Source organism: Setaria italica, chromosome VII, assembly GCF_000263155.2.
Source record: "Setaria italica strain Yugu1 chromosome VII, Setaria_italica_v2.0, whole genome shotgun sequence".
NCBI lineage: Eukaryota > Viridiplantae > Streptophyta > Magnoliopsida > Poales > Poaceae > Setaria > Setaria italica.
Genome location: NC_028456.1, coordinates 23734573 through 23749344, shown reverse-complemented (window position 1 = coordinate 23749344; position 14772 = coordinate 23734573). Strand labels below are relative to the sequence as shown.

General features: G+C 45.7%; 3 protein-coding genes across 4 annotated transcripts; all 3 read left to right on the top strand.

The window, feature by feature from the left end:
- The first annotated feature begins 1974 nt into the window (after positions 1–1974).
- LOC101763587 (endochitinase A) lies at positions 1975–3231 on the top strand. The gene is made up of 2 exons (XM_004976021.2): positions 1975–2490; positions 2615–3231. Exons 1-2 carry the CDS (start codon positions 2040–2042, stop codon positions 3016–3018), a joined length of 855 nt encoding a protein of 284 aa, XP_004976078.1. The 5' UTR covers positions 1975–2039; the 3' UTR covers positions 3019–3231.
- Positions 3232–6303: 3072 nt separating this feature from the next.
- LOC101763181 (endochitinase A) lies at positions 6304–9183 on the top strand. The gene is made up of 2 exons (XM_004976020.4): positions 6304–6802; positions 8680–9183. Exons 1-2 carry the CDS (start codon positions 6388–6390, stop codon positions 9081–9083), a joined length of 819 nt encoding a protein of 272 aa, XP_004976077.1. The 5' UTR covers positions 6304–6387; the 3' UTR covers positions 9084–9183.
- A 25-nt stretch (positions 9184–9208) lies between these two features.
- On the top strand, positions 9209–14486 carry LOC101762773 (endochitinase B). Of its 2 annotated transcripts, XM_022828306.1 has the most exons (3): positions 9209–11378; positions 13489–13772; positions 13885–14486. In XM_022828306.1, exons 2-3 carry the CDS (start codon positions 13490–13492, stop codon positions 14292–14294), a joined length of 693 nt encoding a protein of 230 aa, XP_022684041.1. In that variant the 5' UTR covers positions 9209–11378; position 13489; the 3' UTR covers positions 14295–14486. The 2 variants fall into 2 exon arrangements, with proteins under 2 accessions (XP_022684041.1, XP_004976076.1); XM_004976019.3 differs by lacking the exon at positions 9209–11378 and having other exon boundaries at positions 11398–13772.
- The last annotated feature ends 286 nt before the right edge of the window (positions 14487–14772 follow it).

The window sequence follows — 14772 nt, the reverse complement described above, 5'->3', positions numbered from 1 at the left end:
CATTGAAGCTTAGCTGTTCTGTTCGATAAGACCGCCACTATCTACTTCTGCTGAGCAAATTTCTTAAGCAGAGACCAGTAGTAAACATCGGCCTTCAGTACTTGTCCATGATAATGATTGCTTACAGGACTGGTAAATTATATGCACGGAAAATAATAGTCAGCTTAGGCTATGTAATATGGAGTGGCATAGGAAGCCATAATCAAACAGTAGTTATCATCTCTGCTGTCCTGTCTAGCTGGAGGCAACCAAATGTGCAAATCCTGAGGAAAGAATGTACAGTTCCTTCTGCAGGAATGGATATCCAGTTCCTTCTGCAGGAATGGGTTCCTTTTGCAGGAATGGATGTTCAGTTACTTCTGCAGGCTGGTTCTGAACCTCCAACCGTTTCAAAAAAGAAATCCAAATAGGCTCTTCACCTTTCTATATAGGGACGAAAAATGCCTCCACTGATATGGACACCAAAGAAATTTATAGGGCAACAATAGAGATCTTTATAGCAGCCTTGCAAAAGACAGCAACCAATAACTTACAGCAGGTAAACAGCAAGTGCCCCGGCTCTATGTTCTCAAATCCCTATAGAATTATATTTTTGTACACTCTCAAACCATATAACTGTACCATCGATGCACTGGCAGCATTAACATTTCAAGCTAATTCTTTCACCATGAATCCGTATAGCAGAGACTTGAACAATGAATGAATCAAGGACTGTCTAGATAAATAAGCAATAATTAAACTAAAATAGAAACCTCTGATCTTTCCAGTGATATACATTTATGAGGAGTAATTGGCGGCTTGTCCAATATATTGAACTGGAAAGAAACGATCAAGGGGAATGTATGATTGCGAAACATAGTGTCAGGCAGCATGTAAAGAATGCAGTAAGCATTTTGCTAAGAATCACAATAATTATATGCATCAAAGAAATATGGTAGTAATGAACAGAAACAGTGGGTCTTATAGGGAAACTAAAATAGAAAATAAATTACTGGCTAATGGAAAACTAACATCCAAGTCTTCAATGGCACACACAAATAGAATCACCTATAGTTGTTTGTCAGTGTTTACAGATGTGAATGAGTTTCAAGAATCAAATGGGCAGTACATGATCTTTTTCATTGGTGCACATAAACAAATAGATGGTATTAAATACTTATCCCTATATGCAAGAAATAGTCAATCGTTATATGATTTAGGACACAACAAATTGTTGTAATCTAATTTGACATTAAAGCATAGTTAATCGTATATTGACTGTGTGGCTGTGCGTGAATCAGACGCGGTAAGTAGAGTAGGCCGGTAATGTGGCACACGCGGCATGATTTTGTTTGTAAACAGTAACTCGCTGCCCTCGGAGGGCAGCAATCCTTACAGCAATATATCTACACTTATTGGGAAATCCACGCAACATAAGAAAGAACAAAAATATATACTCCTAGCAGTCATCTAGAGAAATGCTAAAATATTTTGTGCGCGTGGTCCAAATTAGGCAGCCATCACCGGCAGATCTTGGAAGTCTTCCAATCTAACGTTGACCATTTCTGCTAGCCTGTGGAACACGCATGCACCACTAAATCCTCGCGAGCAAGGTGCGTCGAATTGAGCAACAATATACGGCGGCCCGGTACGTAGATGACGCCAGTTGTCTTCACAGACGCGAAAAATCACAGGAAAGCAGAGGCGCGGCCGGTAGCATGCGCGGATTTTTCCACCGAGTATTCAATCGCTTGGCGGCTATCCAAATCCTATGATATCTCAACCCACCCTTGGAGTAGCTTGTCGGCACAAGCACACTGACACATCACACACATGTGTTTCCACAAGTTCATCACAAAAGTAGAACGGTCGTACGTGGCGGACCGGGACAGCGAGCCATTCCACCAATATCCTCCACGTCGCACGCCATGCATCGAGCATCTGCGCGGCCCTGATCTCTATATAAAGCGACACCCCTCATGACATCTCAATTCACCTCACAGCAAGCTGCACCGCGCAGCAGCCAAACTTAGCCAGACACTGAAGTGTGCTGAGACAGTATGGCAAAGTCGCCGACGATCATGGCGGTCGTGGCTCTCGGCCTCGCGCTGCTGCTCGCCGCCGGCCCGGCCGCCGCGCAGAACTGCGGCTGCCAGCCAAACTTCTGCTGCAGCAAGTTCGGATTCTGCGGCACGAGCGACGCCTACTGTGGCGACGGGTGCCAGTCGGGCCCGTGCCGCTCGGGGGGTGGTGGCGGCGGCGGCGGCGGCGGCGGCGGCGGCGGCGGCGGCGGCGGTAGAGGCGCGAACGTGGCTAGCGTCGTCACCGACGCGTTCTTCAACGGCATCAAGAACCAGGCCGGGGGCGGGTGCGAGGGCAGGAACTTCTACACGCGGAGCGCGTTCCTGGAGGCCGCCAACAAGTACTCCGGCTTCGCGCACGGCGGCTCCGAGGTCGAGGGCAAGCGCGAGATCGCCGCCTTCTTCGCGCACGTCACGCACGAGACCGGACGTAAGTTGAATGAATAGCTCCTCCTCTACTACTGCTGACTCTAATCTTTCTTCTGCGGGATCTTCCGACCGCATACCAATGATCATGCTGATCTTAATGTGCACGGCTTCATGCATACCGACAGATTTCTGCTACATCAGCGAGATCAACAAGAACAACAACTACTGCGACGCGAACAACAGGCAGTGGCCGTGCGCCGCGGGGAAGAAATACTACGGGCGCGGCCCGCTGCAGATCTCGTGGAACTACAACTACGGGCCTGCCGGGAGGGACATCGGCTTCGACGGGCTCGGGAACCCGGACATTGTTGCGCAGAACGCCGGGATCGCCTTCAAGACGGCGCTCTGGTTCTGGATGAACAATGTGCACCGGGTGATGCCGCAGGGGTTCGGCGCCACGACCAGGGCCATCAACGGCGCCCTCGAGTGCAACGGGAACAACCCCGCCCAGATGAACGCGCGGGTGGGATACTACAGGCAGTACTGCCAGCAGCTCGGCGTCGACCCGGGGAACAACCTCACCTGCTAGACGAGCCGGCTTCACATGCATGCTTGGCTGGTGAAGAATAAAGAATTCTGGGCGTTGAACGCGCTGAAGTTAAACCCAGAGTTTAACGAATATATGTACTAGTAGTAGTATTAATAATGCAAGGCAGGGCTTTGCTTATGCAACCTGAATAACGAAGCAGTTTCACAGTTTGTAATATGCTGATTTGCCGGGAACGACACTTAGCATTGGCAAGCATCTACAGCTCCAGTGTGGGCCTGTGGCATTTTGGTGGCCCAAGAGGCCTAGACCAAGAGACGAGTGAATTCTAGGCCGTTCGATCCAATGGCCCGTTTCCCTCATCCAATTACATCTGGCTTCTTTTTAAAAAAAGAAAATATTTTTTTACTACCTCAGACAATCCATTTTTATCGATTTGATTCCCTCAATAATTTTTTAGGCTGAATTTACTTTCCTAAACTATTTCGGATAGTCTAATCTACAACATACAAGTGGATTTTATGTTCAATTATTTTAGATGATAAATGACACGATATCTTATGTCAGAGAAATACTTTAAGAATTTTTCATCATTATTTTCATATAATTTTGTATATCTAGAATAAATTTAGTATCAGATGCTCCTAGCCTATGAAAAAAATCATAAAAATATATTCTTAATGTATTTTTCTAGCATAAGTTATTATGAGTGTTATGAACTTAAAACTCAACTGACATGTGGAGAAAAGAGTAAAAAAAATCCCACTACTTTTATGATGCCATTTTCCCAGTCCTTTCCTTTATCACGTTGATGGAAAATAAAGACAATCATCAGCCAGTATTCTGATTTTTTTTGGAATGTAAAGCTAGGAGGAGATTTGCCAGATTTTTATATTAACAAAGAAAAAGGTTACACCTAGAAAGAAAAAAATCTGTATAGTCATGAAAGAAGCCAAAATTATGCGTGCACGAAAAGTGCCTCTAGATGTTAGGCCTTGCCAAAAACCCAATATTGCGCCTCTTCTTTGATCTTTGCTACCAGTTGGTATGGTTTGCAAAAAGTTTATCAGTGGTTCCATTCCTAGAAGTTCTAATTATCATGCTTCGTTGCAAGTTTCCCTTCAATCAGATTTCAGTACATATTAAAAAAATGAAAGGCCTAATACTAATGATTGATTTGCCACCTTGCGCGCTATGTCAAAGGTCCCAAAACTACCTGGATACTCAAAGTTGTCTTGAAGAACACTCTTGTCAAACTCGAGTGCGCAATAAATCCTAAAAACCAGTCGGGATGAAATTAATAGAAAAAGGGTTACAACTTAAAGAACTAAGAGTGCGAAAGGGTTTCTAGCCTAGTTGTTAGAGTATCTGAGTAGCACCCAGTAGATCCGGATTCAACTACGCATAAAGCGAGTTAAATGAACCTGGAATAAAAAAATTTTAAAAAATAGGTAGGGCCTACTGGTCAGAAAACTTAAAGAACTAAAAGTTACTTGAGACTGCTAGCTCATCGGCAGTCTCATATTCCTTGAAAATTCACAGCAAGAATTACTGAAGTGGTCTTTCAAAAAAACAAAAACTTACTGAAGTGGAAGGCCATAGTTGGAGACGTGACTTACTGAAGTGGAAGTGGTTTTACAATGGAGTGAGGAAACTTTAGCGACAGTTTTTTGTTAGAGGAAACAAACATTGGCGATAGTTGGAGGGAAGCAAGTATATCGTTTTTCAGTTACACAGACGTTATGTGGCTGAAGCTAAAGCCCACAAGGTTACTTTAGCCCAGGGCGGCAAGGCTCATGAAATTAGCCCTTTCTAACTGAAAATCTTCTCCATGAAGTAGGGCCTGTTTGGAAAGAGGTGCTAAATAGCACCTCACTTTTAGCATCATTTTAGCACTTAAGCTCCCAAACAGGGTGCTAAAAGGTGTGTGCAATTTAGCACACCTAAGGGATGCTAAAAGGTGCTAAAAGTGGTCCCAAGCCTACTTTTTCCCATGCTGCACCTCCCGCATCCCCCTCTCTCTTCCTCTCCCGCAGCGCATGTCTCCCGCATCGCATCCCCCCCCCCCCGCCAGCCAGCCATCCCGCCGTCATCCCCGTCCCGCCGCAAACTCCTCCCGCAGGTCCTCCCCTACCCACCGCCTCCGCCGGCCACGCCTCCTCCGCCCGGCCGCAAGGCCATGGGGAAGACCCATGCCGCCGCAGCCACGGGCGGCCGCAGGAAGACTCGACCCGCACCGTCCCTACCCGCCGCTGCCACAAGTGGCCGCCCGCCGAGGAGACCCGCGCCGCCACCACCTCACAGGCAGCCACCAGCCCGAGATCCGACCGGCGCCGCCACGGTCAGCCGCCTGCCGGGGAGCCGTAACCGGTGGCAGCACCGCGGAGAACCCCATCCTGCCAGCGCTGTTCAAGGAGATGGTCCTCGGCAGTGCGCAGATCTGGAGGGGGCGCGGACGTTGGGGATGGAGCTCGCCGCCGCGGGGGCCGGGCTCCGCCAGGCCATGCCTCCTCCGCCAAGGCGCGAGGGAGGAGCGGGGAGGGAGAAGGCGAGGCAGCGACGGGTGGAGCGCGCGGGTGGTGAGCGGGGGAAAGGGAGCATAGGGAGGAGCGCGGCGAGGTGGGGTAGACCAACTCGTGGTGGAGGGGTAGTGCACCAGCAAAGGAAGAGGGAAAAGGAGGGGCACTTGGGTCATTTCCCACCAAAGATGCTAAACTTTAGCATAGTATTCAAACAGCTCCAAGTGCTAAAGTTTAGCACTTCATTTGAGAGTGCTAAAGTTTAGCACTGTATCTCTAATCTAGAAAGAAGGAAAAGAAAACGCGCGGTCCAAATTAGACAGCCATCACGGGCAGTCCGGCTGCGATGTGTGGAAGTCTTCCCTTCTAGCTGGACCATTTCTGTTCGACATTGGAACACGCAGACCAAAAAACTTAAAGGACCTCACATGCTGCGGTGCGTAGGAGTGGAATTGAGCAACAATCCAACAATATACGGCTGTACGCGGTTGACGGATGACGGCAATTTTCTTTTGCAGACGCGAAAAAACCCGGGAAAGGAACGACTTGTAGGCAGTAGCATGCGCGGACTTTCCACGATATTCAAGTACACGGCGGCGATCCAAATCATGATGGCATCTTCACTTACGTGGAGTAGCTGGCTAATAAACTATTGTCGGTACACGTTGACACATTTGCCACAGTGCACGTTTTTCATCGTAAAATGTGGAACAGTCGTGCCGGTACAATGGTGGACCGAGGCGTTTCATGCCATGCATCGAGGAGTGTATGGCCCTGATCTCTATATGAAGGGACACGAGGAATACAGCTCAAATCACCTCATAACCAAGCTGCACCGCAGCAACTAAACTTTAGTCATCTCATCAGGAGCTCGATTAGGTGCTGATCCAGTATGGCGAAGAAGGCGCCGACGGCCCTAGCGGTTCTGGCTCTCGGGCTTTCGCTGCTATGCGCCGCCAGCCCGTCCGCCGCGCAGAACTGCGGCTGCCAGTCAGACTACTGCTGCAGCCAGTTTGGCTACTGCGGCACGACCGAGCCCTACTGTGGCAAGGGGTGCCGGTCGGGCCCGTGCTGGGGTAGCAGCACCGGCGGCAGTGGCGCGAACGTGGCCAACGTCGTCACCGACGCGTTCTTCAACGGCATCAAGAACCAGGCCGGGGCCGGATGCGAGGGCAAGAACTTCTACACGCGGAGCGCGTTCCTGAACGCCGTGAACTCGTACTCCGGCTTCGCGCGTGGCGGCTCGGAGGTCGAGGGCAAGCGCGAGATCGCCGCCTTCTTCGCCCACGTCACGCACGAGACCGGACGTGAGTCGTCTAATCTTTCTTCCACCGTATTTATTTCTAGTCGAACGAATGCAGAGTCTAATCTTTCTTCCACGGTATTTGTGAAAACATACACATGCCGTGCTGAATTGCTGAGCAGTATCTTATCTTACTATTACTAATTGGAGTATCTTATCTTACTATTACTAATTGGAGGCTCCTTTTGAAGCCTCTAGATGAAGCCACCTAGGATTCCTAGGTAGACACTCTAGAAAAAGAGAGAAATCCTAGAAATTCTCACAAAAAAGCAAAACATCCGACCATCAATCGACAGATTCAAATCATCATAGCCATTGGATCTATTATGTTTTCTAAAAAATTACCCACCTATGCCATTATGAAAATAGCCTAACCCCCAAATCTATATATAAATTACCCACCTCTGCCATTATATAAAATAAACTAAGGTAACCCACTAATCTTCATCAAATTACCCACTTATGCCATTATAAACCCTAATTTGCAACTGAATTGCCTACCACTATTACTTTAAAAAACTTAATACCCACACATGCTATTATTAAAAATAACATGAGGTAACCCTACGTTTGAATCAAATAACCTTAATTAAAAATATACAACAATATATGATTCTAAATCGTCTATATTTTACACTGTTGGTATACGATATAATAATTAAGGTCTATACACATGATGTGTGATGTGTGTCACCATTTATAAGGATATAAAGTGATGGGAATATACATTTCTATGCTAAAATTATATTTAGCATTATGGATAGTTCTATTAAATTTATGAGCACTCAAACTTAGGGTTCATTAAACAAATTCAAGCCCATACATGCGGTCCAAAGTGGAAAGTTAAAGATTAAAAATGTGGATGAAAATATTATAGAGTAATTACTAACTGAAATCTATCACAATCGGATGAAGATATTAAGTATAATATCTACATAAGTATTGTGTTCGAATATTTAACAAATGAGAGGTAACTTATGGTAATAGTTTTGTAGCAATGTAATCTCATTTTTTTTCATTGGAGACTCCGCATTAGTTCCCATGAGACAAGCAAGAAAAAAGAGAGATTCTCATAAAAATTAAAAATATCAAACACCAATCCTGTAAACTCTAATAATCATAGCCATTGATTTATTATATTTTCTAAAAAGTTATCCACCACTGTCATCGTGAAAATATTCAAAAATGAGCTCTAAACCTATATTTAAATTACCGAGCTCAGCTATTATAAAACATAATCTAAAGTAACCCCGTAATCTTCATCCAATTTACTAATGCACATCATTATAAAGCATAACTTAAAATGTCATTCTAAAATTTTATCTATGTTACCCACGTATGTCGTTATTAAAAATAACCTAAAGTAAATACCTAAATCTTAATCTAATTATCTTCATGTGCATCATATAGAAATGTCAAAAGGTAAACTAATATATGATTCTAAATTACCTATTTGTGTCATTGTTAACATAAAAATACTACATTAAAGTATATACACATGATGAGTGCCACCATTAGACCATGTATACATGTATGTGCGGAATCGATGAAAAATATTGTTTTGTATGCTAAACATAATGTATAGAGGATTGGAGGTGCGATACAAAATGGAAAAAGTATGAATATGAATGAAAAAGTGCATAGAATAATTATTAATTAAAAATCAATCACAACTGGACAAAGATAGATACATATCTATAAAAGTATTATGTTGAAGTATTGGAAAAATAAGAGAGTAATAGGTAAACAATTTTGATTATTAGCTAAGAGTTTAATTTTTAAATAATTTTCAAATCCAATAGCTTATAAAAACATTAGCCCGTGCGGGAGTACGGGTTGATGGACTAGTGGAAACTAATTTGCATGTCTTCTTGCTGACAGATTTCTGCTACATCAGCGAGATCAACAAGAACGACGCCTACTGCGACGCCAACAACAGGCAGTGGCCGTGCGTCCCGGGGAAGAAGTACTACGGGCGCGGCCCGCTGCAGATCTCGTGGAACTACAACTACGGGCCTGCCGGGAGGGACATCGGCTTCGACGGGCTCGGCAACCCGGACAGGGTGGCGCAGGACCCCGTGATCGCGTTCAAGACGGCGCTCTGGTTCTGGATGAACAACGTGCACCAAGTGATGCCGCAGGGGTTCGGCGCCACGATCAGGGCCATCAACGGCGCCCTCGAGTGCAACGGGAGGAACCCCGACCAGATGAACGCCCGGGTGCGCTACTACAGGCAGTACTGCAAGCAGCTCGGCGTCGACCCGGGGAACAACCTTACCTGCTAGAGGCGGTGTCGCCGTGTCGGGTTCATGCATGCTTGAGCGCTGTGCGTCGCGCACTCGTAAAGTAGTAGTGATAATAAAACGCAGGGGTGGACCTGTGTATTCGAACTGAATAAGGAAGCTTATTCGACCTGACGAATAGAATATATAATGAAGCAGTTTGTAATATGCAGATTGCCTATTTGGCTCAAACATTTGAATGACCGAAGTGTGCCGTGTAAAACGTGTTCTGTGAAACTGACTAGATTGAGCCAGAGCGGGCTAAACTGATGAAGTAGACTCTGAACATTAATTCTTTCTGGTCTGATGCAATGCAAGGACAGGGCGAGATCCGTAGTAGAATTCTAAAAACATTATCTTGATTATTCTTAGTTTCGGCACAATCCATCGTTGTTATGAATTAGCATCATCATTTGAATGCTTTTGGCGACAGTTTCTTTCACAACCACGTGGTTTTAAAATGAACAAGAAGTGGACTGAATGTTCAATTGAATCTTTAGGATCTGCATAATTTGGTTTCTGATAAACCAAGTCCTCCAAAAACATATCAAGACGTGTGGTTTTGTAAATATATATTGTAAGGATCAGTGGCCAAGAAGGGGTTAAATTGGGACTTTTTCAAATTTCTAGAACAACAAAAACAAATCTTAGTCTAGATTTCTAGCCTAGAAACTAAGCACAGCAATCAAGGAGCCTAGCAAGTAGAGCACACTAACATGATCATCATTTCCTAAAGCAAGATATGAGCAAAGTAAGCACAACTTGAATAAGAGCAAAAGAAAGGATGTAAATGCTCAAATTAAGTGCGAAAATGTAAAGAGTGAGGACACGAGAACACCAAATTTTTCTCCCATGGTATTAAGGAGTTGACGCTCCCTCTAATTCATGTTGGAGCACCTACTAAGAGTTTTGCTCCCCCAAGCCACTAAGATTCGAGTGCTTCACTAAAAATGCTCATTCTCCATCTCCGGAACGGCGAGCTTCAAACCGTGTACCAGATCTTCTTCTTGGGACTCCCACAATCTCCAAGAGCTCACCAAGAACCTCTGGATCACCAAGACCATCTAGGTGACGTCAACCACTGTTGACGCTCGTTATTGACACACTTTTGGTGCCATTTAAGTGGTATTTTCGTATCTATTATTATACTAACACATCACTTGGCACCTGAAATAACCCCATTTTCGTATATGCATTGTATTTTGGAGCGCATTCTATTTTTGCAGAATATTGTACCTAAAAGTATATTTTAGGATAAAGCCTTGAACAAGCAACGAACCTGTAAAAAACGAAGGCCAGCAGGCTCAGAAAGAGCCCATGCCGATCGGCCTGGTGAAGCCCAAGCCGATCGGCCACGGGTCTTCTAGCCCCCTCCGACGCTCATTTTTTGCAAGCACTCCTCCAAGATTACTTAAGGGCTAAGATTGTGAAGATATGACAAGTATCACTTCGGGATTAAAGAGGAATTAAAGAAGATCAAATGGAGATTTGGAAAGTTATCAAAGATCAATCTCATCCCGAAGCTATCGACGTGCCAGGCCCACATGCATAAAAAATAAGCTTCCAAAACATCAGAGGAGACTTGGCGACGAAGTTGGGCGTGAGGGGATAAAAGAAGGGCCAGGCGATTGGTCTGGACTCCCCAGGCCGATTGACTTGGGGCTTTCCTTGCTCCCCTCGTCTTCCTATTTCAGCCACGCGTCTTCCAGACTATAAATATGGCCAAAATTCATCGACACAAGAGATCAATCCACCAGAACTCAACAAAATCAAAGACGCTCACCAGAGGGAGCTGAGGCCACTACAAGTCCTCGAAGTTTCCTAGGAGATGGTTTAGGCTAGACCCTAGGTGCCATGGTCGTCCCTGCACGGCGAAACCATGGTGGAGTTCTGGAGCCGAGCCTTGTGATCACCAAGGCTTATGTACACACAATGGTGATATCAATCTAATCTTGTGCTTACTTTGATGTACTATGATGTATGCTTATTCTCATATGTTTAGCTAACATATATTGTTAGTAGGAATAGATGTAATCATGGTGATTAGTCTATGTCTTGCGGATACATCTTAGTAATGCGTAGGAAGTTGGTGTGTTTACCTTCGTGTGGTGACAGCATGAGGGTAGGGAAAAGGCTAAATGATTACATAATATTGAGTAGGATCGATGGCAATTATTGTGGGAGTCATTGGGGTACAGCTTTGGGAAATCGGAGGCATCAACACGCACCTCGCAGTGGTGACCACAAGAAAGTAGGCCGCTTACGAGCCGCCTTTCTGAGAAATGACTCTTTATGAAGGTACGAGATACATTGGTTATTGCTTTGGTTGGAACTGCAACTAGAAGATGATATGCCCTTATTACTCCTAATATTGTTATCTTATTTATATATGTGGATGTGATCAATCTTTGATCTCTCATTCATATCTATTAATGTTACCCTTCATATTCAATCTATGCTTCATGTTAGGATTAGATCCGTTAGATTAGATGGAAAACCCTAGTCAGTTTATTGATAAATGTTGGATGGAATACTCTAAGGGAAAAGCTACGATGATCCGTGCGCTTGCGGTTCATAAATTGGCGCGCTAACTGCCGTCAACAACCACCAAGAGTAACAAGCTTCAATGCTTCACCGGTCAGCTAAGCCATGAACTAGATGCACACTTGTCACTCTCCAACACTAAGAGAAGTCCTTAATCTTAATATTTAGCAAATCATAAATCACTCTTTGGCTCTAGCACACTCTCAACTGCTCATGGGCTGCTTGAAGTCTCCAGAGTGTCAAGAGCAGCTCAAATGACCCGGGGAAGGGGTATATATAGGCTAGGTAACACCAGCTAGCCGTTAGAAAAGTTTACCCAGAAAAGTCCACCATCGAATGTTCCGATGGTCCATTCCTCCCAGGGGCGTCGGAACATCCAGCGTCCAAAAATATGACCATTACAAAAGTAACAGTGAAAAGTTCATGCGATGGTTGCTCCGATGGTCCCTGCGAAGGCGTCGGATCATCCGGTGCTGAAGCATATTTGGTCAAAACCTCTCTGGACGATTTCAAAGAAAATATGCTTCGTCCAATGCATTGCTTCAACAGGCATCGGATCATCCGGTGCTGAACCCAATTTTCCCAAAACCTCTCTAGAAGTTTGCAAAGTAAATTGCTTGCTCCGACAGTCCCTCTGGCATAGCATCGGATCATCCGGTGCCTAGGAAAATTCGTCCGATGCTCAAGCGTCGGAACAACCGGTACCAGGCTTCAATTTTTCTTCACTGAGAATTGATTCGACGCATCTAGGAATTAGGGCATCGGATCATCCGATGGTACCATTTTGCTTTCAACTCATCCAATGCAAGCTCCTTTTAAGTTTTTTCGTTGATTTCTTCGCTTCTTAAGTTCTTCCATGAGTTGTTTGAGGTACCAAGTGCTAGAGAGTACTGAGTGTGCATTTTTTTCATGGATAGCTTCACAATATCAAGCTACTATCAAAGAAACCCCTTTTAGTAGTACGGTCCAAGAGTTAAAAACTAGTAAACCCTATACTAGACTAAGCATCATTCGTCTCCTTGTGACACTTAGTACCAGAAGATCTTTAGCCTTATCGCATTAGCTCCGTGTCCGCTTTCCGATTCAAATTGAGGGGCCACATTGCAATAAACTCATAACATGATAACCAATTATGATTCGCTTCAAAACACAAGAATTAGTTACAAGTAAACGGTTATCATTTATCATCGAAACACACCCTTACCAAAGGTACGAAAGGGCTTGCAATGCAAAGGGTCCAGATGACGCCTAGGTACTTCGTATATCCAGCCAAAGCAACCACCAGACTGGTGCATTGCATCGATAAACTTCCACCAGTGCGTCTATACTGTGTTTAAAAAAAAACTTATGTTCTTCCTTTATGGTACTACTAATTATCACAACAATAAGTTTGCACATGCCTGATGCGTACTGGTTCAACACAATACAGCTGCCGGATGATCGCAATGTCTACGCGAATGAGAAAAAACAAAAGAAATGAAAGACGTGTCCCGGTAGCACTCACCAGATTTCCACCAAGTAGTCAAAAGTATACGGCCGCTATCCAAATGGACCAAATCACAAATCTTAACATGCGTTGCAGCTAGCCCGCAGTCGTCGCAGTTTCTGAAACGAGAGTACGAGTTTAGACATGTGCCACAATTTCATAATGTGGAACAGTAGTGCCAGTACAATGCTGGACCGACTTAGCTGCTAGTCAAGCCCGTCAAGTTTGAATCACATACAGCATAGTACAGCGACAAGAGCCGTGCTCCCTATATAAACGATTAAACGGCACCAAGGACACCACCCCAACTCACCTCACAGCAAGAAGGTCCACCGCAGTAAGGAAACCTACTCAGGAACTGATCGTTGTGTGATCCAGTATGGCGAGCTCAGCAACGTCGAGGATCCTAGCTCTCGGGCTGGCGCTCCTCTGCGCCGCCGGCCTGGCAGCCGCGCAGAACGTGGCCAGCGTCGTCACCGACTCGTTCTTCAACGGCATCAAGAACCAGGCCCCGAGCTCGTGCGAGGGCAAGAACTTCTACACGCGGAGCGCGTTCCTGAACGCCGTCAAGTCGCACCCGGGCTTCGCGCACGGCGGCTCCCAGACCCAGGGCAAGCGCGAGATCGCCGCCTTCTTCGCGCACGTCACGCACGAGACCAGCAGTGAGTCTAATTACATTGCATTTTTTTGTGACTACAAAGTAGTATTATCATTCACAGTTTGCATGGCTTGATTGTGTGTGTGTTTCTTTGTATGACGTCGTCGAACAAACAGACCTCTGCTACATCAGCGAGATCAACAAGAGCAACATCTACTGCGACCGCGACCCGAAATACAAGCAGTGGCCGTGCGTCTCGGGGAAGAAGTACTACGGGCGCGGGCCGCTGCAGCTCTCGTGGAACTACAACTACGGGCCGGCGGGGAAGAGCATCGGCTTCGACGGGCTCAGGAACCCGGACAAGGTGGCGCAGGACCCCGTGGTCGCGTTCAAGGCGGCGCTCTGGTACTGGATGAACAACGTGCACCGGGTGATGCCGCAGGGGTTCGGCGCCACGACCAGGGCCATCAACGGCGACCTCGAGTGTAACGGCAAGAACACCGCGCAGATGAACGCGCGGGTGCGGTACTACAAGCAGTACTGCAAGCAGTTCGCCGTCGACCCGGGGAACAACCTCACCTGCTAGGGGTGTTGTCGTACGTGGAGAATAAATGATACTCGATCGCATACTTGTACTGGCGCCGGGAGTGAATCGCAGTGCTTGCGTACTAGTAGCAATAGCAAGTAGCAACAATAAAATGCAGGGCTCTGCGTAATCCGACCTAATAAATAACGAAGCGTTTGAGATGTGCGAAATGCCGCGAACACTTGGCAAGTACCCCTACAGTTCCAGCTTCCTTTTCCCGTGCTTTTTTATTATGGGATAAAATGCGTGTCATGAGAAGAGTGTATGGCTCACTCCAACAGCTGATTCGGATTCTTTTAGATGAACTCGGTAACCACTTCTTCTTTAAACAAATTGGACATAAGAGAAGTCAATTTGAAGGATCGGGGACGGACGACTAGAGGGTGAATAGTAACCTTTAAAAATTCTCTTCGAAAACAAAGTTTATATTTCGATTGCCACCCCAAACACACCTCGCTTCAATCATCAAGATGACACA